This window comes from Schistocerca serialis, chromosome 6 (assembly GCF_023864345.2).
Source record: "Schistocerca serialis cubense isolate TAMUIC-IGC-003099 chromosome 6, iqSchSeri2.2, whole genome shotgun sequence".
Taxonomy (NCBI): Eukaryota; Metazoa; Arthropoda; class Insecta; order Orthoptera; family Acrididae; genus Schistocerca; species Schistocerca serialis.
The window spans coordinates 228,531,417-228,556,589 of NC_064643.1; the positions used below are offsets into that span (position 1 = coordinate 228,531,417).

The 25,173-nt window shown below is 41.9% G+C and overlaps 1 protein-coding gene across 2 annotated transcripts in view; it reads right to left on the bottom strand.

Moving 5' to 3' along the window:
- LOC126483803 (venom dipeptidyl peptidase 4-like) overlaps positions 1 to 25,173 on the bottom strand; it is a 185,928-nt gene that overhangs the window by 135,122 nt on the left and 25,633 nt on the right. For both annotated transcript variants that reach the window (XM_050106984.1, XM_050106983.1), the window contains exon 2: positions 5,561 to 5,723. In XM_050106984.1, the coding sequence (XP_049962941.1) occupies positions 5,561 to 5,653 (93 nt within the window). In that variant the 5' untranslated portion in view covers positions 5,654 to 5,723. The remainder of the gene's footprint in view (positions 1 to 5,560; positions 5,724 to 25,173) is intronic.

Genomic DNA, 25,173 nt, shown 5'->3' on the forward strand with positions numbered 1-25,173 from the left:
GCATCTGCTCGACGGCCTTTCTTGAAAACTGGGACTACCTGTGCTCTTTTCCAATCATTTGGAACCTTCCGTTCCTCTAGAGATTGGCGGTACACGGCTGTTAGAAGGGGGGCAAGTTCTTTCGCGTACTCTGTGTAGAATCGAATTGATATCACGTCAGGTCCAGTGGAATTTCCTCTGTTGAGTGATTTCAGTTGCTTTTCTATTCCTTGGACAATTATTTCGATGTCAGCCATTTTTTCGTTCGTGCGGTGACTTAGAGAAGGAAAAGCAGTGCGGTCTTCCTCTGTGAAACAGCTTTGGAAAAAGAAGTTTAGTATTTCAGCTTTACTACGCGTTTCAATGCCGTCATCATCCCAGAGTGTCTGGATATGCTGTTTCGATCCACCTACTGATTCAACGTAAGACCAGAACTTCCTAGGATTTTCTGTCAAGTCGGTACATAGAATTTTACTTTCGAATTCACTGAACGCTTCACGCATAGCCCTCCTTACGCTAACTTTGACATCGTTTAGCTTCTGTTTGTCTGAGAGGTTTTGGCTGCGTTTAAACTTGGAGTGGAGCTCTCTTTGCTTTCGCAGTAGTTTCCTAACTTTGTTGTTGTACCACGGTGGGTTTTTCCCGTCCCTCACAGTTTTACTCGGCACGTACCTGTCTAAAACGCATTTCACGATTACCTTGAACTTTTTCCATAAACACTCAACATTGTCAGTGTCGGAACAGAAATTTTCGTTTTGATCTGTTAGGTAGTCTGAAATCTGCGTCCTATTACTCTTTCTAAACAGATAAACCTTCCTCCCTATTTTTAATCCTATTTACTTCCATATTCAGGGATGCTGCAACGGCCTTATGGTCACTGATTCCCTGTTCTGCGCTTACAGAGTCGAAAAGTTCGGGTGTGTTTGTTATCAGTAGGTCCAAGATGTTATCTCCACGAGTTGGTTCTCTGTTTAATTGCTCGAGGTAATTTTGGGATAGTGCACTCAGTATAATGTCACTCGATGCTCTGTCCCTACCACCCGTCCTAAACATCTGAGCGTCCCAGCCTATATCTGGCAAATTGAAATCTCCACCTACGACTATAACATGCTGAGAAAATTTATGTGAAATGTATTCCAGATTTCCTCTCAGGTGTTCTGCCACTAATGGTGGTGAGTCGGGAGGTCGGTAAAAGAAGCCAATTATTAACCTAGCTCGGTTGTTGAGTATAGCCTCCACACAAAATAATTCACAGGAACTATCCACTTCTGTTTCATTACAGGATAAACTACTACTAACAGCAAAAAAACACCGGTTGCGTGCAATTTATCCTTTCTAAACACCGTCTGTGCCTTTGTAAAAATTTCGGCAGAATTTATCTCTGGATTCAGCTTTCCTGCCCTAGAAAGATTTGAGCTTCGGTGCTTTCTATCAGCGCTTGAATTTCTGGTACTTTACCAATGCAGCTTCGACAGTTTACAATTACAATACCGACTGCTGCTTGGTCCCCGCATGTCCTGACTTTGCCCCACAGCCTTTGAGGCTGTTGCCCTTTTTTGTACTTGCCCGAGGCCATCTAACCTAAAAAACCGCTCAGTCCGCCTGCTGTGTGTAGAGGACTCCTGACCTATCCAGCGGAACCCGAAACCCCACCACCCTACGGCGCAAGTCGAGGAATCTGCAGCCCACACGGTCGCAGAACCGTCTCAGCCTCTCGGCTCTGTACCAAAGGTCCGCAGTCAGTCCTGTCGACGATGCTGCAGATGGTGAGCTCTGCTTTCATCCCACTAGCGAGACTGGCAGTCTTCACCAAATCAGATAGCCGCCGGAAACCAGAGATTTCCTCCGATCCATAGCGACACACATCATTGGTGCCGACATGAGCGACCACCTGCAGATGGGTGCACCTTGTACCCTTCATGGCGATGGCAGCTGTGTGATTATTCTACGGTACTGTAGAAAGACTTGGTAGGAATGTAGCACATGATTGCTAGCAGCTTTGGTCAAAGGCATGTGCTGTCGCAAGATGACAGGGCCCCGGACGGCCACGTGGCACTACTGAGAGGGAAGATCATCGTGTTCGGCGTATGGCCCTGACGTATCGTATTGCATTTTCAACAGTGATTTGAGCAGCAGTTGTCATCACAGTGACACAACAAACTGTTAAAAATCGATTACGTCAAGCACAGCTACGAATCAGATGCCCTATAGCGGTCATTCCACTGACTCCAAACCATCACCATTCACGACTTCCCAGGTGTCAAGCGAAAGCTCATTGCATGGCAGGGTGGAGGTCTGTTGTGTTTTCAGATGAAAGCTGGTTGTGCCTCGGTGCCAGTGATGGCTGTGTGTTGGTTAGGAGGAAGTCAATTGAGGGCCTGCAACCAGCCTGTCTGCGTGCTAGGCGTACTGGACCTACGCCTGGAGTTACGTTCTTGCGTGCGATTTCGTTGACAACTGGAGCACTATCGTGGTTATCCCACGTACCCTGAATGAAAATTTGTACGTCAGTCTGGTGTTTCTACCTGTTGTGCTGCCATTCATGAACAGCATTCCAGAGGAAGTTTTCGAACAGGATGACACTCGGCCAAGGGCCGGTGTTGTAAACCAACACGCTTTACGGGGTATCGATATGTTGCCTTGGCCTGTTCGATCACCAAATCTGTCCCCAATCGGTCACATATGGGACATCACCGAACTCCAGCGACATCCACAAACAGCAAAAACTGTCTCTGTATTGTCCAACCAAGGACAACAGGCAAGGAATTCCAGCCAACAAATTGAGATCCGGTATCTGTTCGACACGATGGATACACATTTGCATGCTTGCATTCAAAATTCTGACAGTTACACCGGTTACTGGTGTAGATTTATGTAGCAGCACCACACATTTGCCGTGGCTTATTTAATGCTTACATTAACCTGTTACCTAGACAAATGTCTTATGGAAGATTCATTACTCTAAATTAATCACTTTTTTCTGTTGCGACATTTTTCCGTCTTGTATTATAAATCACCGAATTACACAGTAACTTGTCACCTAGCCGGCACAAGGACTGTAATAAGTATTAGTTGACCAAGGAATCATTTTATCATGAGGACGTGTAGCTCACCGACGGTCAAACTGTGACCCCATGTGCCACAGCAATATCAGAACCTCGCTTGGATAAAGTGAGAAACATGAATGATGAGACTGGCTTTGCCCGAGTTAAATGTCAGTATATCTGTGTGACAGAACCCTAAATTTGGCAACACTTACTTCGGTAACGTTTAGTCACCGTCAGTTGTACTGTCTGATTTGGCTTTGACCTGCTGAATAAAAATATGCCTCAGATGTGCAAAGTATGGTATTTTAGTCATATGTTATCTAAGGAAGCAAAACCTCAAAAACTGACAATATTCCTTCGTACATTACGTGTTCCCACTTCTCACTTTATGAGATTACATACAACAACGTCGAACATGATTGTTTTGGTGGTCCAGGTGCTATGGTGTGGGGAGGCATAATGTTGCATTGGCGTACTAACCTAAAAATCTTTTAAAACACTGTTGTCACTGGTTAACGTTGTTGTATCACCGTACACTGCACTCCGCCAAATGCGTCTTCTCAGATCTGCATTCGGCCATGACTTCATCTTTATGAATGAGCAAGCACAACGGTATCGAACAGCGTATACTCTTGGAACTACAAAATATTCACATAGAGGACTGGCCTGCCCCCCGACTTAAATCCCATCGAGCACGTGTGGAACTCCTTACCAGCCTCGCCAGCATGGAAGAACGTTGCAGAGCATGCATGCACATCATTGGTAATCACTCACGCTATTAAGAAACATGTCTCACCTCTTTTAATGTCCAGAGGACCGCCATAAAGCATGGTGACTTCAGAGTAATTGTTGCCTTTCAATAAAAATTTCATTTCTGTTTGTCTCACTGCGTTTCTTTCAGTCACCTTAGCTGCAATACACTGTAGCAGCTCTTTCTACGTACGGTCCAAGTTTTATCGAGCTATGCTACTTGACAATCATACATCATGCGGGAGTTACTTCCGTCCTTAAGTTTTGTGCACCAGTTTATTTATTTACCGTACTGAAGACTCATAAAACTTCACAAAGAAATGGTAAATGACCGTTAAAATTACGTAGCTCGTGCCCTCTTAAGTCATTGTGACAGAAAACTCGTCTACAGTGGTAATGCATTGGGGCAGAACTTGTACAGAGCGGACCAGAACTACATCGAAAAAAAAATTAGGAGGTGGTTCAGGGATATTTTCCGAATATTTTGGTTTGAGGGACCTGCAGTTTCTGGTGCCTTGTTTCAAACTAATTACATTTGGCTTGATTTTGTGCTGCCATTATTTTTTGTAGTTACTGTATATTATATTAAAAATATGTGCAAAATAGTGTAAATGTCTGTAATATATGCTGTGGCTTCGTTTGGAAACAAACTTGTTCCATTCACTCCTGGTACTGGCTGCGGACGACAGTAACGCCCACTGTACTCTTTGTCCTCAAGCTTTTGGGGACTGATAACCTTTCCGTTTAGTCCCTTTAATCTCAAAACAAACGAGCCAAGCTTGCATTCAGTACTGCTCAGTCTATCTCGGGTTAATTTTTCCAGCAGTGTTAGTTGTACTGCAACGGTGATACACAGGTGTAATGATGTGGAGTTGGCCAATATACAAGTTAATTCAGCCTCCATACCTCTGGATAGCCCACAATGCCTTCAAATACGATGCTCAACATTTTAATATATTCCCTCTTGTTATGCAAGTACTGCTAGTACTACAGAAAAAAATGAACCTGACCTTTTTGTAGCAAATTTAATGTAGTTAAATTTTGAAACGGGGTACATTTTTGACAGAGGCTACAGTTTTCGAGTTATTCAAGAAAACGCATGTGAATATCACTTCTTTCTGGAATAATTGAAAAACTACGGCCTTGGGTGAAGACGCAGCCCAGCACAAAATTTAACTACATTAAATTTCGTACAAAAAGGTCCTGTTCATTTTTCTGTAGGACTACTAGTTTGCATGTAGCGAGCGAGAGAATATGAAAATCTTGGGTGTGATATTTGAAGGTGCTGCAGGTTGCATAAAACATAGCGGTAGGGGCAGCTGATATACTTGTGTATGCGTCCAGTGAGCGCAGTGTAGAGCTGCACAACGGTGCTTTGCTGTGCCTTTTATTGCAGCGACGGAAACCACATCACAGTACATCCATTTGTCTATGAGAAACCACATCCTTCCACTTCACAAGGACTGTGTGTTACAGGGTTTTTTACTGCTGTGGAGTTTTTTTTTTTTTTTTATTACTTTGCAGTGAGGAGCCAGAGACACAGGGTCCCACGTACCAAGATACATAGAAAATATCGCTGATCAGCCTAAGAAACTTTGTTCGTGCAGTTCGAGTTCATGCTGAACACCCTCTCACGCAGAGCTCATTCAATTAGGGTATCTGAAGACATTTGGCATATGCGCGCTCATTGTGCATTTGGATCACAAAGTGCTAACACTCACATAGGAGAATGATCTGTAGCAAAGGGTAAAGGGATGTTAGTTAATGGTATATGGTGGCCTCACCTTCTTGAATTCTTGTCCCTCCATGCTGTTGGTTGACGGCCCAGGCAGTGGCTGCTGATTCGACTGGTAGTGGCGCGGTTGCTCGCTGCCCATAACACGTGGCGCCCACAGCTAGAAGACGGCCATGTCAGCCGACGGCTAGGGCGGGCGACCAGGCGATTTTCTGCAACATGAGATCGCCTGCTAGAAGCTTCTCATGTGCTGGGGATGACAGCTCGAATGTTAGCCTTAGAGTTTAAATTTTCACCACGAAAAATATTCAGGGACTGTACAAAAACATGTATGCTTGAACATAAGTGCAGATGCTAGCCAAGCCTGCAGATTGCACTGTTGAGTCTGACAACGAACGGCACTTGTTCAGTGCACTCAATACGTTACAAGGGTCTCTACCAAGTCATCCGTGGTTGGGAAAAATGTGTCGCACTGAGACATAAACACGCAAAGACAGGCCAACATGAACTAAGTTTCGTTGTCACAAGCCGAATTTTTAAGTTGTGATAATTAAGACTTTATAACTAGGTGTGGCCAAAAATTCGGCTCGCAGGTCGTGCTCTGGCATAATGCGCTAAACCTGGTTTACACATCCCCCCCCCCCCCGCCCCCCCCCCCCCCCCCCCCCACTGCCACGCCGCGCTGTCGGAGTGCGAGGTGGGGAAAGCGGGGGAAAACGCGAAAGTGTCGTGTCTAAATGGAAGTGCAGTCTCATAACATGCGACTTGGGTTTATATTTCAGAAATCTCAGCAACGTAGATCCAAAACAAGACAAATTTTGTATATAATTTATTTTTGGCACGCTAAAGACATAGCAACGTACAAAAATTGGTTCAAATGGCTCTGAGCACTATGGGACTCAACTGCTGTGGTCATAAGTCCCCTAGAACTTAGAACTACTTAAACCTAACTAACCTAAGGACATCACACACATCCATGCCCGAGGCAGGATTCGAACCTGCGACCGTAGCGGTCGTGCGGTTCCAGACTGTAGCGCCTTTAACCGCTCGGCCACTCCGGCCGGCAGCAACGTACAAACATGCGTAGATATTTTCACAGATTTTTACCTTCATATTGATAGAAATGGTTTCATAATCCAAAAAAATCGTCTTTCACACACAGATATTGGTCAAAATATTGTGGAGCAACATTAGGGAGACGTGGAAACTTGACCTCAAGAAATCAATGTAGGCGTACTGAACACTTTTGACGTTAAAAAGTGTTGTCTTTAAAACGCGAATTACCTTGCAGATCAGTCAGTTACATCTGCAGATCCACAGTGGCGCTTTTCAACGGAAACAGCAAACGGTCTCGAAAATAGCTCGAAAACATTTAAGATTGATTGGCAGTGTCCCCAAAACGCTTAAGAAACTATCATTGTAAGTCTTTCAAGGCCACAATGAATTCATTGAGCATAGGGAACTAGACGTGTTGGTCAGAATGTATCCCTCCTAAAACGTAATTTTCTTTTTAAATGGATCCTTATTAAATCAGAAATAAGTTGTTTCTCATATTGCAGTGTCTTACTGTGGACAGTGTGCAGTCACGTTGACTAAAAGTTTGAGCGCTGCAGTCCATTACGGGTGTTCTAATTTTCGTTCCTGCACTCCTTTTTCCTTCACAATCTCAACAATAGCTAGTTTGAAATCGGAAAAATCGTTCCAGGCATGCCCTTTGGCTTAACAACTTACTTTACAGTAATATCGCTGTATAAAGTCTCCATACTCTTCGTTCAGTTGCATCTGGAACTATTACAACTAACAATGGAATAACGTGTGCGACTTAAGATATTACACTATTCGTACCACCAATTTCTTCGCGTGCTCGACATACGCAAATTTAGCGCAAAGTGCTTCTTGATGTACAGAACAACGAATCCCGTCTATCAATTATTGTAATTTTTTGCTCTTTCGCAGTCAACTACATCTTTAAATTCCTTCTACATGGTTTTGTAATGTCGGTTCCTAGAAAATTTGTAGTACCCGTTGTTTGTGCGACTGCACAGGACATATTAAGAATTGTCACCCCTCTCTTCTGTCATTCCCATTCATGTTTAAAAAGGCTTGTGACGGTAGACCGCTGGACTGCGTGCCTCTTTTTGTGCAAACAGCACTAGACCTGCGGACGTCTTCATCCACGGACAAATAACGAAGAGTAAACAGCGCTGAGACGTCGTTTCTGCCGAACTGGAGAGATTTGTGCCGACCGAGAAACACCACACTGCAATGTTCAATGACGTGTCGCCCTGTTCAGGTTCAGGGGGAGCCGAGACAGGACGTGCCTTGGCCCACACACACTGCGCACTTGAAGTCTGGCAAGCCGAGGCCGGCCCTGCTTTATGACTACCACTCGTACAACATCCCTTTTGGAAACAAAGCACTGTACAGTGTTCTATACGTGAGTGACCTTCCTTGAAATGTGAAAGTTGTTCTTTGCCTGTCACGAGTCACAAGGAAAACATTGTTTCCCTCACTGGACCATTTGTTACCAGAGTCTTTTCTGTAACTGTCATCATCAGAGACCGACTCAAAATCAGCTATCACCTCGCGTAAAAGGCATGTGGAAGGGGCACTCAAACCACTTAGTAGACTGCTTTATTGGTATGTCAGTATGCATCTAGAGGTGACGAGCAGCTGTCTGTTTGGGAATGTTGTGCAGATTCCACAACATTATCCGTCGCGACGCTTGCTAACCAATGCGGCAGTTATTACGTCGGGAAAATCTCAAACGGCACTTTGTAGCCTACTTGGCAGTGGTCATATCACAATGCAATGAGATATCGCAGTGCAGTTTTTGGATAAAACCACATATCACTGACCTAATCAGTGAAATAGTTACTATTCTATAGAAGAAAATCAGTGCAAATACTTCATATTGTTTATTGGTAGACATAAAGGCCAACAAGACGGTCTCATCGATATCCGCTTGCATGTGCGGCAGCACTCAACTCAGAGGTAGCCAGTTCGCACCCTGGTGATGGAAGAAAGTTAATCTCCACTATTTTACTGACAAGGAAAGGAAAGTTGGTGACGTACGACAGACCCTGATCACCAGTCTGTGCTCCAATGTCTTGAGCAAAATTCCATATCCCTCCTCAGTAATCCGTCTGGTGGAACACTACATCACACACTTACACACACACACACACACACACACACACACACACACACACACACTACACTGCGCTATACAACACTAGGCACGCACTCATTACAGTCACGTACACGGAACAGTTACCCTCTAGACAGCCAACAACCTAGCCGCCTACGTGGCTTACATCAGGCACTGAGTCACACGAGTTCATTACTACGTCTTACCGCAATCCAGCCAGCATTAACTTGTTGTCAGTCCGTCATCTCTATGCAGAGTGGCTCAAATGGTTCAAACGGCTCTGAGCACTATGGGACTTAACATCTGAGGTCATGAGTCCCCTTGAACTTAGAACTACCTAAACCTAACTAACCCAAGGACATCACACACAACCATGCCCGAGGCAGGATTCGAACCTGCGACCGCAGCGGTCGCGCGGTTCCAGACTGAAGCGCCTAGAACCACTCGGCCACACCGGCTGGCCTATGCAGAATGGGAAATGGACAAATGGCGTATCAAACTGACCAGAGCGAGGTCTAGTTCTGCAAAAATTATTTAATTACTTTAAGGTAATCACGCTTATTAAGAAAAATTGAAATACAAAGGTATTCGGAAAGTAAGTTAAGATCGGCCGAGAAATGGAAACCAATGTGAAGATCAAAAATGTTTTTTTTTAACAGTTGTCTACAACTTCTAGCTACTTATCTACTTAGTTGCCCCCCGACTAAGACATTGTCGTAGTGTTGTTCCAACTTTTCAGTGCCCTTGTCGTAGAAGGCAGCCGCCAGTGCTCTCTCCCAATTCTCTCCCCTGGTCTACAGCTCGTTGTCTGTGCCAAAATGTTGTCTTCATAGTAAGCGATTGATGTGAGCAGAGATGAAACTCAGAGGGAGACAATTACGGGTTGTATTATGGATGATCAAACGCTTCCCATCTTCATTGACCCTGCATAATGCGGCTGAGAAGGGTCTTGAAGAAGGAAACGCATGATGGTTATGTTATGTGGGCTGCATAGCTTCGGGTGAAAGACTCTCATACTTGGTAGGAGGCACTATTTGGTAGGCTATGTTACTTGCTCACTGTGCGCTTAGAACTGAACAGAGCGACTTGACGCGATCGACGGGTGTACTGGAGACACTTCCCACATATCTGTGCAAAGCTTCATCAGATTCTCACAGTGGTGTCTATTTCGCGAACTATCGGAAAGTACTTTACGAATCGTCTTCTATTTCATGCACAGTTGCTGCTAGCTATGTAAATGACGTGTCAAAGAGACAGTCTTCAAGAATTTGTTTTTTTTTGCGCATTAAAAGTTACACTGATGCGATAATTAACTGTCAAAAAGGCTTCCTTTGAATCAGATACTACATTTAGGACATTTTGAGAACAGAAGGCAAATGAGGCCTCAAAATGTTCATCTGTTCAAGGCGTAAATAAGATTACATCATGTGATCTTAGATTTTTAAAATGGCTTCCTGCGAATCAAACACTGAATTCAGGATATTTCGAGAAAAGAAGACGCTAGGAAAGCAAACGAGATTTCAATAAGATTATACTTTCTGAACAAAACTTGAAAATAAATAAAGTTTAATTTGTTTTACATTATTCTGAGCATCATTAAAAGGCACGTTAAATGTTTCTTTAACTAGTTTTATTTCTTTCTTTTAGACAAATCATTTCACAAAACATCTGACCGTCTTTTTTTCCGACTGTTTTTACAACCATCTCCGCAATGCTTGATGCTATGCTTAGCTATGGTTGTTCTCGTTTTTCCCCGTCACTATTGCGTCACCAACAGTCGAATTGAAAAGCTTTAGAAAGTTTGAAATGTTCCTGATAGATTTATTTCTCACGTGACACCAGTGAATAGCCACATTCGAATCTCCGAGCTCTCCTGGCCGACCGAACCTACTGTTAAGGCTTCTCTACTGGCGACACGATACTTCCCGACTCCTTTTATACTGGAGAGTCTGCCTTCCGTGACATCTGACGGTCAATTTCGCTTTACGTAAGAACGTCCGGATACTTTTTATCTGATAGTGTACATGCTGTGCGAACTATTGCGAACTGTACCATGACTAGTGTTCCTTCGCGCTCCTTTCGCTTATGGAGCGAGGGTTGCTGACTGTTTAAATGCCTTTGTTCGCGCTATAAGTGGGCTAATTTTATTTTTACGGCCTGTACGGGAATGATACATAGAGCGCTGTACTGGACTCCGCGACTCTTCACTTAGTACTGCTTCTTGAGACTTCGAAAGCAAGCTTTCGTGGGATAACTGGCCTCAGTCTGAAAATGACTGCCAATTCAGGTTTTTCAGCATCTCCATAACGCAATCCCATAAGTCCTTTGTGTACGTTCAATACACAGAGTTGTATTTGTTTAGCGTGGGTCCCACATATTTGAGCAATATTCTAGGATCGATCGCACGAGTCTGTTGTCAGCTAACAGTATTTTCCCACTATCCTAGCAACGAACGGACTTCTGCTACGTGATTTACCTATGGCTGAGACCATTTCATATCCCCATAACCTGTTACACCCAGGTATTGTATAAGTTGATTCATTTCAATTGCGACTCACTGATACTGTAGTCATAGAAAACTACGTTTTGCGTTCTGTGAAGTACACAGTTTAACACATCCGAATATTTAAATAATTTGCAATAATTTACCAGCCTTTGCTCCACTATGAAATACTACGGTGATCCAACTGGATTTTTACGCAGATTTTTTTTATTATTTATTTTAAAGGCAGTACGTTAACATAGATTACTGCATCATATGCAGTAAGTGTTAGGTTACTATTCAACTCGTCTGTGTGATTACTGACAAACAGTATGAACAATAGAGGTTGTAGGGGTTGCAATATACAGGGTGGTCTATTGATCGTGACTGGGCCAAATATCTCACTAAATAAGCGTCAAACGAAAAAACTACAAAGAACGAAACTTGTCTAGCTTGAAGGGGGAAACCAGATGGCGCTATGGTTGGCCCGCTAGATGGCGCTGCCTTAGGTCAAACGGATACAACTTCGTTTTTTTTCAATAGGAACCCCCATCTTTATTACATATTCGTGTAGTACGTTAAGAAATATGAATGTTTTAGTTGGACCACTTTTTTCGCTTTGTGATAGATGGTGCTGTAATAGTCACAAACGTATAAATACGTAGTATCACGTAACATTCCGCCATTCTCAATCACTGCATTCCTTCTTATTTATTTTATCTCTTACGCTGCTTTCTCAGCTACACAGCAGAAATACTCGTTTTCAACAAAGTAAAATCCTCTTTCTGTCACTACACAACACTGCTACGATCTCTTAACCATTTTCCGTGTTAGAAGCAATCTTCCTCAAAATATGAGAAAAATTAAAATCCTCCAGATCTTCAAAACACAGGTAATAGGCCACCTTCTATCACAGTAGCTATCTTGTATCAATCTGCGGTTCACTCTCGTTAGCCCCTCCCCCCATCCCCCTCTCACCTTCGTGTACGCAGTTCGCTATAGAAATTCTTTCCTTCTTAATTCCTCAATATTATATCATCGTTATTAATTTTACTACTATTATTGTAAATTATTGTTTTTATTAATAATGCAAATTATTCTGATTGTTACGCAATTATTTTTTGTATGTGTTATTCCTGGTCAGATGTAAGAGAGGACCTTGAGGCCTCAATCTGGTCAGGATGAATAAAATGAAATAAATGTCTTCCTTTGTAAAGGAAAATTTGAAGAACAGAGTCCAGCATTTTTGCTTTTGGTTTACTTAGCAGAGCTGTAACGTGTGTCAGCGACATGCTAGGTGAAAAGACTTAGGGGATCATTCACCAGTCCGACCACTTATCTGCAATATATTAATGAGCTAAAGAAATTCCTTATACGACTCGGCAGTTATTATGCACGTTAGAATGTATTTCCTGTGCAGATCACGAGCCAAATATATAACTTTTCATTCATTTCACTTTTGCGCTCATATCATCTTCTGACGTTGTGAAATACGGAAAAACGAGAAATATTTTCGAGAAGCATGACCCTGCCGAATTACATATCTGTCCACGCCTTCTTTACGTAAACTGAACTGTGTCAGAGATGTGTTTTGCGTTTCTCTACGTGATTTCTTAGCTACTTGCAAATTCAGGTTCATAAAATCAAACGATAAGATTTAATGACATAGCACTTTTGTGCTCCTAATATAGAAATAAGTTTATGAGATGGTAAACACGGAAGGTAAGTGATCTGATACGTAACTGATTCTATCTGCTGTGACTTAATTTTGTGCACATATGTAATATTCAGTCCAGAGCTGTAGTTCGTGGGAATGGAGGGCATGTCGCCACCACAAGAGGAGGTCTTCTTGAGGAATTCCCGTTAGCTGTTTATCTGCAGCTGGTGTTGCTTATCGCTAACCCCTGGCCCGACCACTTGGGAGAAAAGCAAACCGATGGGAATGTTGCCATCGGAGAAAGAACCGGTTCGTGGCCAGAACAAGTGATAACCAAACACAGAAATTCCAATCTCAGTGTGTTTCTGTTGGAGTAAGACACATGCGCCAATTGGGACTGAGGAGACTTAGTGCAAACCACAAATTTTTAACTCCACATTTCATTGGCTGGAGAGGGTATAATTAGAGGAAACAATTGCAAAGAAGACCATTGCATGCAAGGGCATGATAAGTTTTTGGTGAGAGAGTTGAATTAGATGGGTGCCTTGGAGAAAAAGATTTGGGAGCAGGGCGGTTATTGGAAGATGCCACACTACTCACAAGCCACTCATGTTCTGAGACAGTAGCTTTGCCAGTGTCTGCCACTGCGGCCCTGACACTAGACTTCTGCTCGGGCGCTGCGGGTCTTTCCATCGTGAATATCGGAAATTCGTCGTGTGAGGAGCGATCCAAAAGTTTCCGGTTGCGGGCCTTGCTGCAACGTATATGTAACGTACATAACCCCAAGGGGCTGTACATGTAGGCAAGACATTACCGAGGCATTTGTGTCTTTCCTAAAAGCATGCAGAAAATGCGTAAACAACTATGGAGACGTTATTATCAAATGGTCAAAAGAACACCAACGTGCTTTCTTGTCTGCCAAAGCACAACCACCGGTAGACTTCCATCGGAGAATGAAGAATGTATATGGGGCAGCATGTCTGTCGAAAATCACCGTTATAGACTGATGTACCAAGGGGCGCTACTGCTTCACGGTACCGCACGTCCCCAAATCGCAAATATCATAAAGCAGAAGTTAACCAACTCAATTGGGAGACACTCGAGCACCCGCCCTGTAGTCCTGATCTCTCTCCATGCCATTATCACGCCTTCCGTCTCTTAGAAAATGCCCTGAAAGGTAGACGGTTCCTGTCGGACGAAGACGTGAGCAGAAAGTTACGGACCTCTTCACGCAGCGGGACATAGTGTTTTACCAGCAGGATACCTTCAACCTGATGCATCAGTGGGATGTTTCTCTCAAAGCTCACGAAGAATTTACCTGACTGACATACCGATTCTGGGCTGTATCGGCTTCGAGCTGAAACTTTTCGGTCGCTTCTTGTACGAGGGACGTTTGAAAAGTCCGTGCAAAGTCCGAGAGATGGCACCACCGGTGCGTATCGATGTCATGCTTAGTCAGTGGCATCTTTGGAAAGAACGTACACCAAGTTTCAGCCATATTGGTCTATTTCTTTGTGTTTGATATTCGTGTGAATCAAGGAAGCCGAGTGATTGTGAAAAAATGAAATAAAAAGAATTTCGTATGTTGATTAAACATTACTTTATGAAAGGCAAATCCCCTCAGGAGACTAAACAGAAGCTTGATAAACATTACGGTGACTCTGCACCTTCGATTAGAACAGTTTATAAGTGGTTTCAAAATTTTCGGAGTGGCCATATGGGCACAAGTGATGCTGACCGTTCTGGACGCCCTGTGGAGGTTACAACTCCAGAAATCATTGATAAAATCCATGATATGGTGATGGATCGCAGAAGAGTTAACGTGCGTAAGATTGCTAGTGCTGTGGGCATCTCGAATGAACGGGTACATAATATTTTGCATCAACATTTGGACATGAGAAAGCTATCCGCAAGATGGGTTCCGCGATTACTCATGCTTGACCAAAAACGGAATCTTTTGAGGTGTTACAAGAATGGTTTGCAGCCGTTCAGGAAGAATCCGCAGGACTTTAAGCGTCGTTTCGTCACTGTGGATGAAACATGGATACATTACTATACTTCTAAGACCAAAGAACAACCTAAACAATGGGTTACCAAGCGAGAATCTGCACCAAAAAAGGCGAAGACCATTCCTTCGACCGGAAAAGCTATGGCGACTGTGGTTTGGGTTCGCAAGGGATAATCCTCATCTAACTGTGGGTTGGCAGCCCTGCAGCCAGGCGACTAGCGCGAGTTTTGGTGTTCTCGTAAAGATAAGTCATTTTAGATTATAAAACATATAGATTAGTACTGATTACGTGGTAGATATGTGTATTAGTGTGCCTTTTAAGTGTACCATTAAAGGTTTCATTATTCTTTACGTAATATAGCAGAAAACGCGAAAAGACCGTACAGTTGTATTTTCTGTTTACGTTCTGCTGCAGCAAATCTATAGCATTTCGTTTAGTTGTTCCTTGCTCTCTCCAGCAATTTAACTTAGCGTGCCTCTTCATTATTTAACTAGCGTTTCCGGAAAGTAGCGTAAAGTTTAAGTTGTTGTTTCAGACACTTTGCACTTTTGTTTTTGTTTACACACAGTTGCGTATAGGCCAAATTTGTATAACCATATTTTCGTGTTTATCTGTAATTTAACTGACTTATTCTTAATAAACTATTACGTTTATCATGAGTGAAAAGTGCTTGACTTGCCGTAGAATTGTTAGGTCGGGGCTTTGGTGTGATGGGTGCTGTAGTTTTTTCCATGTGGGTGACTGTAATGGCGTGGGAATATGGGAAGTAAATGAGACTCATCAGCGGTTTTGTAGGATTTATAGTAGAGATAGGAAGATACTAGAACAGGAGGGGAAAATTGCCGCCCATCAGGCTGAGTTAGACAAGACCAGGGAAGATCTTGACAGGTTAAGGAGGGAGAAGGGTAAAGAGAGGTGGGAAGTGGCAGCAGGCAACATGAGGAAGAGGCCTAGAACTTTGTCTGACAGCTTCATGGTGAATGTCGAAAATAGATTTGACCTGTTGCTTCAGTTAGAAGCTGGTGAGCGTCAAGCAGTTGCAGGTGTAGACAGGGCACAACAAACTTTCAGCAGCAAATTGAAAAGTAAGAATGTAGGGAAATCAGTAAAGAGAAAGAAAGTGTTGTTGTTAGGTAGTTCCCATGGAAGAGGTGGTGGCCAACTTTTGCAGGATGAACTAGGATCAGAATACCAGGTCACCAATTTTTTTTAAACATAGTGCTGGTCTGGAGCAAGTGACAGAGGATTTAGGATCACTTTGCAAAGATTTCACTAAGTAAGATACCGTGGTTATAGTGGGTGGGTCAGGTAACAGTATTGACAGAGATCCTGGCTACAGTATAGAGTGTGACCTGACGAAGATTGCATCAGCATCGAAGCATACTAGTGTTGAGTTTGTATCTGTTCTTGGGCGCCATGACCGACATCATTTGAACTCTTCTGTCAAGAGAGTTAATTTGGAGCTGGAATGGCTGCTTATGTCGGGTGCAGGGTCACACATTGGTGTGGTTCCTGTTGATTCTCTCAGTAGGTGGGATTATACTCTGTATGGCCTTCACCTCAACAGGAAGGGGAAGGGTAAATTGGCTGGGGAAATAGCAGGAAAGTTAAAGGGGGGAGGCACTGTCATGAGTGGTAAAATACCAGTGGTTATAGGGTTCAGAAAAGACCCTTTTTTAGGTTAGGGAGGACAGAAAGAAAGCAAATTTTAAGAGAGGTTAGAACTGTGACAAACCTTCAGTTTGAGAAAGAAATCAAAAAACATAATTCCAGCTCATTACATCAGCATAAACAGCTATTGGTTAAGAATTTTCAACAGTCAGCAGATATTTTAACTCTACCCAAGTTTAACTCAGTCAATGTGAAATGTCAGCTATCTTTATTGCATCAAAATATTCGAGAACTGAGAAATAAAATTAATGAATTAACTATCTGCATAGATGAATTAGAGTCTTCAAACCCAGCTGACATAATCTGCCTCTCTGAACATCATGTGACCACTGGTATAGAACTTTGAGGGTTACAGGGTTTAGGTTAGCATCTCACTTTTGTAGATCAGAAATGGAGAAAGGAGGAGTTGCCACATGCATCACGAACTGTAATAAATTTAAGAACATAGACATTCATAAATTTTGCCTAGAACAGCATATAGAAGCATGTGCAACAGAATTAGAATTTCACAAAAGATCCTTCATAATATTAAGTGTATATCGAGCACCTGCAGGTAACTTTAATCTATTTGTAAACAACCTTGAAGCTATACTGGCCCATTTAACAACCAAAAACAAAGAGATAGTGGTTGCTGGCGATTTCAATGTAGATTTCCTTAAAGACTCTCCCAATAAGAACTTATTTGAGTTAGTAACACTATCATTCAACTTAGTTCCCACTGTAAAGTTCCCCACTAGGGTAGCCACTTGCTCACAAACAGCCATTGATAATATCTTTATAGAAAAGTCCAATGAACAAAATTATATTACAAAACCAATAGTCAATGGCCTCTCAGACCATGACATGAAGTTCCTTCTGTTAAATGTTAAAACTGAACAGGATATAAGATCTGTTAAATCTGAGCTCAAGAGGGTAATCAATAAGCCAAAAATTGATTATTTTAGGACACTCCTCAGAGACATTCACTGGACTGATGTTTACAGTGCTCATGGCATGAATGAAAAATATAACACTTTTGCTAATAAAGTGCTTACCTTATTCGAAAACTCTTTTCCCCCAAAACTTACAAAGGTTAGAGCAAAGTCTACAAAGAAGCCATGGATTACTCGAGGAATAGGGGTATCTTGTAAAACAAAAAGAAGACTGTATCTGTCAATTCGAAACAGTCCCGATGTTGATGCTATAGCACATTACAAGAAATACTGCAAAATATTAAAGATTGTAATACAGATATAAAAGCAAATATATTACAAGGAAAAGATAGTCATATCAGATAACAAAATAAAGACAATATGGGATATAGTGAAGGAGGAGACCAGTAGAACCAGACATGAAGAGGAACAAATAGCATTAAGAGTAAATGTTACATTGGTGACAGATGTGTATAGTGTTGCAGAACTTTTTAACAAACATTTTATAAGTGTTACTGAAAAGATGGGGTTGTCAGGTTCGGTAGATGCTGCTATGGAATATCTCAGACCAGACATTTCAAGTAACTTCTATAATATGAATTTGACCCTCGCTACCCCAACAGAAATAATGTCCATCATAAAATCTTTGAAATCAAAAACATCTAGTGGGTATGATGAAATATCAATAAAGTTAGTTAAAGAATGTGATGCTGAGCTATGTAACATATTAATCTATCTGTGTAACCAGTCGTTTATCAGTGGAATATTTCCTGAATGACTAAAATATGCTGAAGTTAAGCCACTGTTTAAGAAGGGAGATAAAGAAATAGCATCAAATTTCCATCCAATTTCACTGTTGCCAGCATTCTCAAAAATTTTCAAAAAAGTAATGTACAGTCGGCTTTGTAACCATCTTATCTCAAATAACATACTGTCAAAGTCACAGTTTGGATTTCTAAAAGGTCCTGATATTGAGGAGGCTATCTACACTTACAGTGAAAATGTGCTTAATTCATTAGACAAAAAATTGCAGGAAACTGGTATATTTTGTGATCTGTCAAAGGCAGTTGACTGTGTAAATCACAATATCCTTTTAAGTAAATTAGAATATTATAGTGTAACAGGAAATGCTGCAAAATGGTTCAAATATTATATCTCTGGCAGTAAACAAAGAGTGTTATTAGGAAAGAGACATGTATCAAGCTATCAAGCATCATCCAACTGGGAACTAATTACATGTGGGATCCCACAAGGTTCGATTTTGAGGCCCTTACTTTTTCTTGTGTATATCAATGACCTTTCATCACCATGATTACCAGATGCCAAGTTCGTTTTGTTTGCCGATGATACAAACATTGGAATAAATAGCAAATCAAGTGTAGTCTTAGAAAGATCAGCTAATAAAATATATGTGGACATTAATCACTGGTTCCTAGCCAATTCTTTGTCACTAAACTTTGAAAAAACACTACATGCAGTTCAGAACTTGTAAGGGGTGTCCCACAAGTATAAGTCTAACATACGATGACAAGAAGATAGAAGAAGTGGACAGTGTTAAATTCTTGGGATTACAGCTTGATAACAAATTCAACTGGGAGGAGCACACCACAGAACTGCTGAAGCGTCTTAACAAATCTTGGATTGGATTTATTGGTGGCCAACTCCTTCTGCCCCATTGATGAATTTCTCAGTAAAACCAACTGATATAACTTCTGCACAATTTCAGTGCAGTAATGTGTTCATTGTAAATGTGTGTGTGTGTGTGTGTGTGTGTAAGTACAATCTAACTTCTGCACCATTTCAGTGCAGTAATGTGTTCATTGTAAATAAGTATTATAGTAGTTGTATTACATGTTTATTACCTTATATATAAATAAAAAACTTTTTTATTTTAAATTCAGTGCATTAGTAGTTGTAAAATGACTCTTTCATATAGTGTTCATTAAAAAATGACGATCATTCCACTTGGGACCTGTGGAATGGTACACTAGCTTATTTGTTTTAGTTGTACATATTTGTCATGTATTGTTGTTTTTCTGACATGTTCCACATCCAGGAGGACCTCCTCACTACGGATCAATTGGAATGAAAGTAAATATAATCTAATCTAATCGAATCTACTATCTGGAAGAGGGTAAAACTATTATTCATTGTTATTGGACCGTTTGAAAACCGAGCTGCAAGAAAAAAGCCGGCGATTGGACCGCAAAAAAGTCCTTTTCCGTCACGACAACGCACCAGCACACACCTCAGCAATTGTGGTCGCAAAATTAATGGAAATAGGATTCCAACTCGTTTCACACCCATCTATGCTCCAGACTTGTCTCCCTTGGACTACTATTTGATCCTCAATTTGAAGAAATGGCTGGCAGGACAAAGATTTTATTTGAACAAGGAGGTGATTGCAGCCACTAATAGCTATTTTGCAGACTAGGACAATTCCTGTTATTCGGAAGTGATCAACAAATTAGAACAGTGTTGGACGAAGTGTATAAGTCTAAAAGGAGACTATGTCGAAAAATAAAAAAAGGCTTACCCCAAATACGTAAGCAGTTTTCAGTTTTGCACGGACTTTTCAAACGCCCCTCGTTCCTAGCCAATACAACGTGGGTCTTCAGTGAATCTCCTATGAAGCACCATGGGAGGATCTTGCCCTGTGAACAGCTGCTCAGTCTTTTTCTTCCTCTTCAGAGAGTAATTCACAGTAAATATTTCTTCATGATGTTCATGTTTATTTGCAATGGTTCAGTACATGTACTTGGCATCGTTAATGTTTATTGCTTGATATCCCACATCTGTGTATCTCATTCATAAAGTCTTTCAGGACTGTCTATCCACAGTCACATATTTCAATGGATATATAGTAAGAAGAGAGGTGCCCAGCTTAGTGAATTAGTTGATTCCTCAAAAAAAGACTAGCCTCATGCAAATATAATCTTCTGGAAATTAAAGTATCGATGTGAAAATTTATCAAATCAGAATAGCACACACAACATTTTGGCACCCAGCGTGGAGAGAGACATTACAATATGCACAACAATTAAGCACGAAGAGTCACAGTTTTCGGTTGTACACCATCTTCCCCCCCCCCCCCCTATGAACCGTGGACCTTGCCATTGGTGGGGAGGCTTGCGCGCCTCAATGATACAGATAGCCGTACTGTAGTTGCAACCACAACGGAGGGGTATCTGTTGAGAGGCCAGACAAACGTGTGGTTCCTGAAGAGGGGCACCAGCCTTTTCAGTAGTTGCAGGGGCAACAGTCTGGATGATTGATTGTAACACTAATCAAAACGGCCTTGCTGTTTTGGTACTGCGAACGGCTGAAAGCAAGGAGAAACTACAACCGTAATTTTTCCCGAGAGCATGCAGATTTACTGTATGATTAAATGATGATGGCGTCCTCTTGGGTAAAATATTCCGGAGGTAAAATAGTCCCCCATTCGGATCTCCGGGTGGGGACAACTCAAGAGGACATCGTTATCGGGAGAAAGAAAACTGGCGTTCTATGGATTGGACCGTGGAATGTCAGATCCATTAATCGGGCAGGTAGGTTAGAAATTTTAAAAAGGAAAATGGATAGGTTAAAGTTAGACATAGTGGGAATTAGTGAATTTCGGTGGCAAGAGGAACAAGGCTTTTGGTCAGGTGAATACAGGGTTATAAATACAAAATCAAATAGGGATAATGCAGGAGTAGGTTTAATAATGAATAAAAATAGGAGTGTGGGTAACCTACTACAAACAGCATAGTGAACGCATTATTGTGGCCAAGATAGACACGAAGCCCACGCCAACTCAGTAGTACAAGTATATACGCCAACTAGTTCTACAGATGATGAAGAAATTGATGAAATGTATGATACCGAACTATCAGTTTAATAAGTCACAGCTGCAAAATACTAACGCGAATTCTTTACAGACGAATGGAAATACTGGTAGAAGCCGACCTCGGGGAAGATCAGTTTGGATTCCGTCGAAATGTTGAAACACGTGTGGCAATACTGACCCTACGACTTATCTTAGAAGAAAGATTAAGGAAAGGCAAACCTACGTTTCTACCATTTGTAGACTTAGAGAAAGCTTTTGACAATGTAGACTGGAATACTCTCTTTCAAATTCTGAAGGTGGCAGGGGTAAAATACAGGGAGCGAAAGGCTATTCACAATTTGTACAGAAAGCAGATGGCAGTTATAAGAGTCGTGGGGCATGAAAGGGAAGCAGTGGTTGGGAAGGGAGTGAGACAGGGTTGTAGCCTCTCCCCGTTGCTATTCAATCTGTATATTAAGCAAGCAGTAATGGAAACGAAAGAAAAGTTCGGAGTAGGTATTACAATCCACGGAGAAGAAATAAAAACTTTGAGGTTCGCCGATGACATTGTAATTCTGTCAGAGACAGCAAAGGACTTGGAAGAGCAGTTGAACGGGATGAACAGTGTCTTCAAAGGAGGGTACAAGATGAACATAAACAAAAACAAAACGAGGATAATGGAATGTAGGCGAATTAAGTCGGGTGATGCTGCGGGAATTAGATTAGGAAATGAGACACTTAAAGTAGTAAATGAGTTTTGCTATTTGGGGAGCAAAATAACTGATGATGTTCGAAGTAGAGAGGATATAAAATGTAGACTGGCAATGGCAAGGAAAGCGTTTCTGAAGAAGAGAAATTTGTTAACATCGAGTATGGGTTTAAGTGTCAGGAAGTCGTTTCTGAAAGTATTTGTATGGAGTGTAGCCATGTATGGAAGTGAAACATGGACGATAAATAGTTTAGACAAGAAGAGAATAGAAGCTTTCGAAATGTGGTGCTACAGAAGAATGCTGAAGATTAGATGGGTAGATCACGTAACTAATGAGGAGGTATTGAATAGAATTGGGGAGAAGAGGAGTTTATGGCACAACTTGACTAGAAGAAGGGATCGGTTGGTAGGACATGTTCTGAGGCATCAAGGGATCACCAATTTAGTACTGGAGGGCAGCGCGGAGGGTAAAAATCGTAGGGGGAGACCAAGAGATCAATACACTAAGTAGATTCAGAAGGATGTAGGTTGCAGTAGGTACTGGGAGATGAAGAGGCTTGCACGGGATAGAGTAGCATGGAGAGCTGCATCAAACCAGTCTCAGGACTGAAGACCACAACAACAACAACCATCTTTTCCTGTTTTTCACTGCAACAGGTAATGGCGTAATATGAAATATGTAATGAATGAACGGTAGTAAATTAATTTTCCAACCTAGATTGCCTCTACTGTTCAACCTATATATCGAGGGAGTACTGAAGAAAATAAAAGGATTAGGATTAAAATTCAGACTGAAATTATGTCAGCGATAAGATTCGCTGATGGCATTGCTATAGCCTAAGAAAGTGAAAAAGATTTACACGGCCCGTTGAATGTTCTTGAACGGGGACTACCGGGAATTTAGGGAAGAACCGGACCAGGTGTTTACAAACCTTCAGTCACCTTTTTATTACACAGTTTTATTGATCATTAAGTTTAACAGTCTACTCAGTGATTAAATATCGTTGACAAAACGGTCACGAAACAGTTTTAGAGTACTAATAAACATCAACAGAGATTTTGCGTGCCGTAAGTTAAGAAACAATCAATTAACGTGGAAGGCGCTTAAATCCCAATGAAAGCAAGCCGAATTAATTAACTATAATTACAATATTGATTTAATTTTCGGTAAGAACCTGGTACAGAATATCATCATAACAAAACAGACCTTAAGGCTTCAACCTCATTACAGGATAAAACAAGGTCTAAACTTACGATAGCGAAAGCAGCAAGGCGGAACATTTTCCGGTATACGAACTCTCAGCAGTACATGAATAGTACATTGCCATTAATGAACAGGATAATAGAATCTCTAATACATCTCCGACAAAGGTAATTTCAGAATGAGATTTTCACTCTGCAGCGGAGTGTGCACTGATGTGAAACTTTCTGGCAGATTAAAACTGTGTGCCGGACCGAGACTCCAACTCTGGACCTTTGCCAGGAAGTTTCATATCAGCGCACAATCCGCTGCAGAGTGAAAATATCATTCTGGAAACATCCCCCAGGCTGTGGCTAAGCCATGTCTCTGCAATATCCGTTCTTTCAGGAGTGCTAGTTCTGCAAGGTTCGCAGGGGAGCTTCTGTAGTTTGGAAGGTAGCAGACGAGGTACTGGCAGAAGTAAAGCTGCTTAGGTAGCTCAGATGGTAGAGCGAAAGGCAAAGGTCCCGAGTTCGAGTCTCGGTTCGGCGCACAGTTTTAATCTGCCAGGAAGTTTCAAAAGTAATTTTAATATACGGGAAGAATAAGGTAAATAGTTGCCCTAATGATGCTATACAAACTAATGCCCACGTTATTAATCGGTCTCTTGATACATTATGACTAGCGGACTCTTGAGGTCCTTGGACTCTAGTATCTGATGCCAAAATAGCTGGAAAAGTGCCGTTAGGTAACTTAACTTCTACACCGAAACTGCCTGACGATATGGCGTGGCTTAATCCCAAGTTCCAGGATCGAACACAGAACCACGTACTCTCTAGTACTCGTCCGCGTCGTAGTCAAATTCTGGTCTGCCGGCCACGAAAGGCCAAACCGGTAAGGAAATGCATAGAGGGAGATTGTCACGCGGTGCATAACGACCAGTCCGTGCTAGGACTAATGTAATCGTGAGGCTGCTACCTGGCATACAAACCACAGCTCAGTACATTGAAATAATAGGGGTGAATACAGCATACAAAATCAGATGTAACAAACAAGAACTCATGGGACAATTTATCATAGGATTCAGTACTTTCGGCCACCCTGACCCACTGACTTACTACCGATCACAAATTCAAAACCTGAGAAGCAGTATGTGTGTATATCATCTGCTTCCCGGCACGCAGAATCGCCTGCTATAGACTAAATCAAGACTTTAGAAAAAAAAATGCTTTCACAAACAAATTCGGAAAATATAAAATATAAATGTCAATATATGACTAGCAAGAATTTAACAGCGTGATAAATCACCTGGTGTCACTGCTCGGGAGCTGGCTAGTGCACCAATCACTCCCTTTTGCAATCGCAACATATAACTAACGGTCTATTCAAAATGTTGCGACTACGTTAGGGACAAGTCCACTGCGTTTGTAAGTGCGGAGGCGAGAACATATGCCCCGAGAAACAGAAGAAATCACCATCACCTAAACGTGTGACTTCGGCGCCACACGTGGCAACCTTATTGAAATCAGCAGCAGTCAGCAGTCCGTAAGTAACGTAAAGTACCATTCGCACACGCTACCGTGGTGGACTCACGGCAAACATGCAGCGTGTTTTCTCTCTCGCTTCACCTCTCTCAATCACGGAGCCATATAGCCAACTCTCATCATCACGACGGGGCCCAACTTTTAGCACCCCCCTCCGCCCCCGCCACACACACACACACACACACACACACACACACAAACACACCGCCTCCGCCAGAGCACGCCAACACCCTTCTACAACTCCAACTTAGGTGACGAACCGAAAATGTGAGAGCAGGAATGACTCAGTTCAGCTGAGAACAGAACAAGGACAGAAAGTAAAATAGAAAGACGAAATCTTTGACGAGTAGTAGAAATAATATCAACGACAAGAAATATAATATTTCGAGTGTCTTCTGAGACTTGTACTAGCGCAGCTTCGCATTTTTGTTAACCCGCGACGTATTAACACAGGGACTGTTGATATTTTTAAAAATATCGGGTACGATATATCGATATTTAAAGTAATATAATCATAGGCTGTCAACATATCGTAGGAAA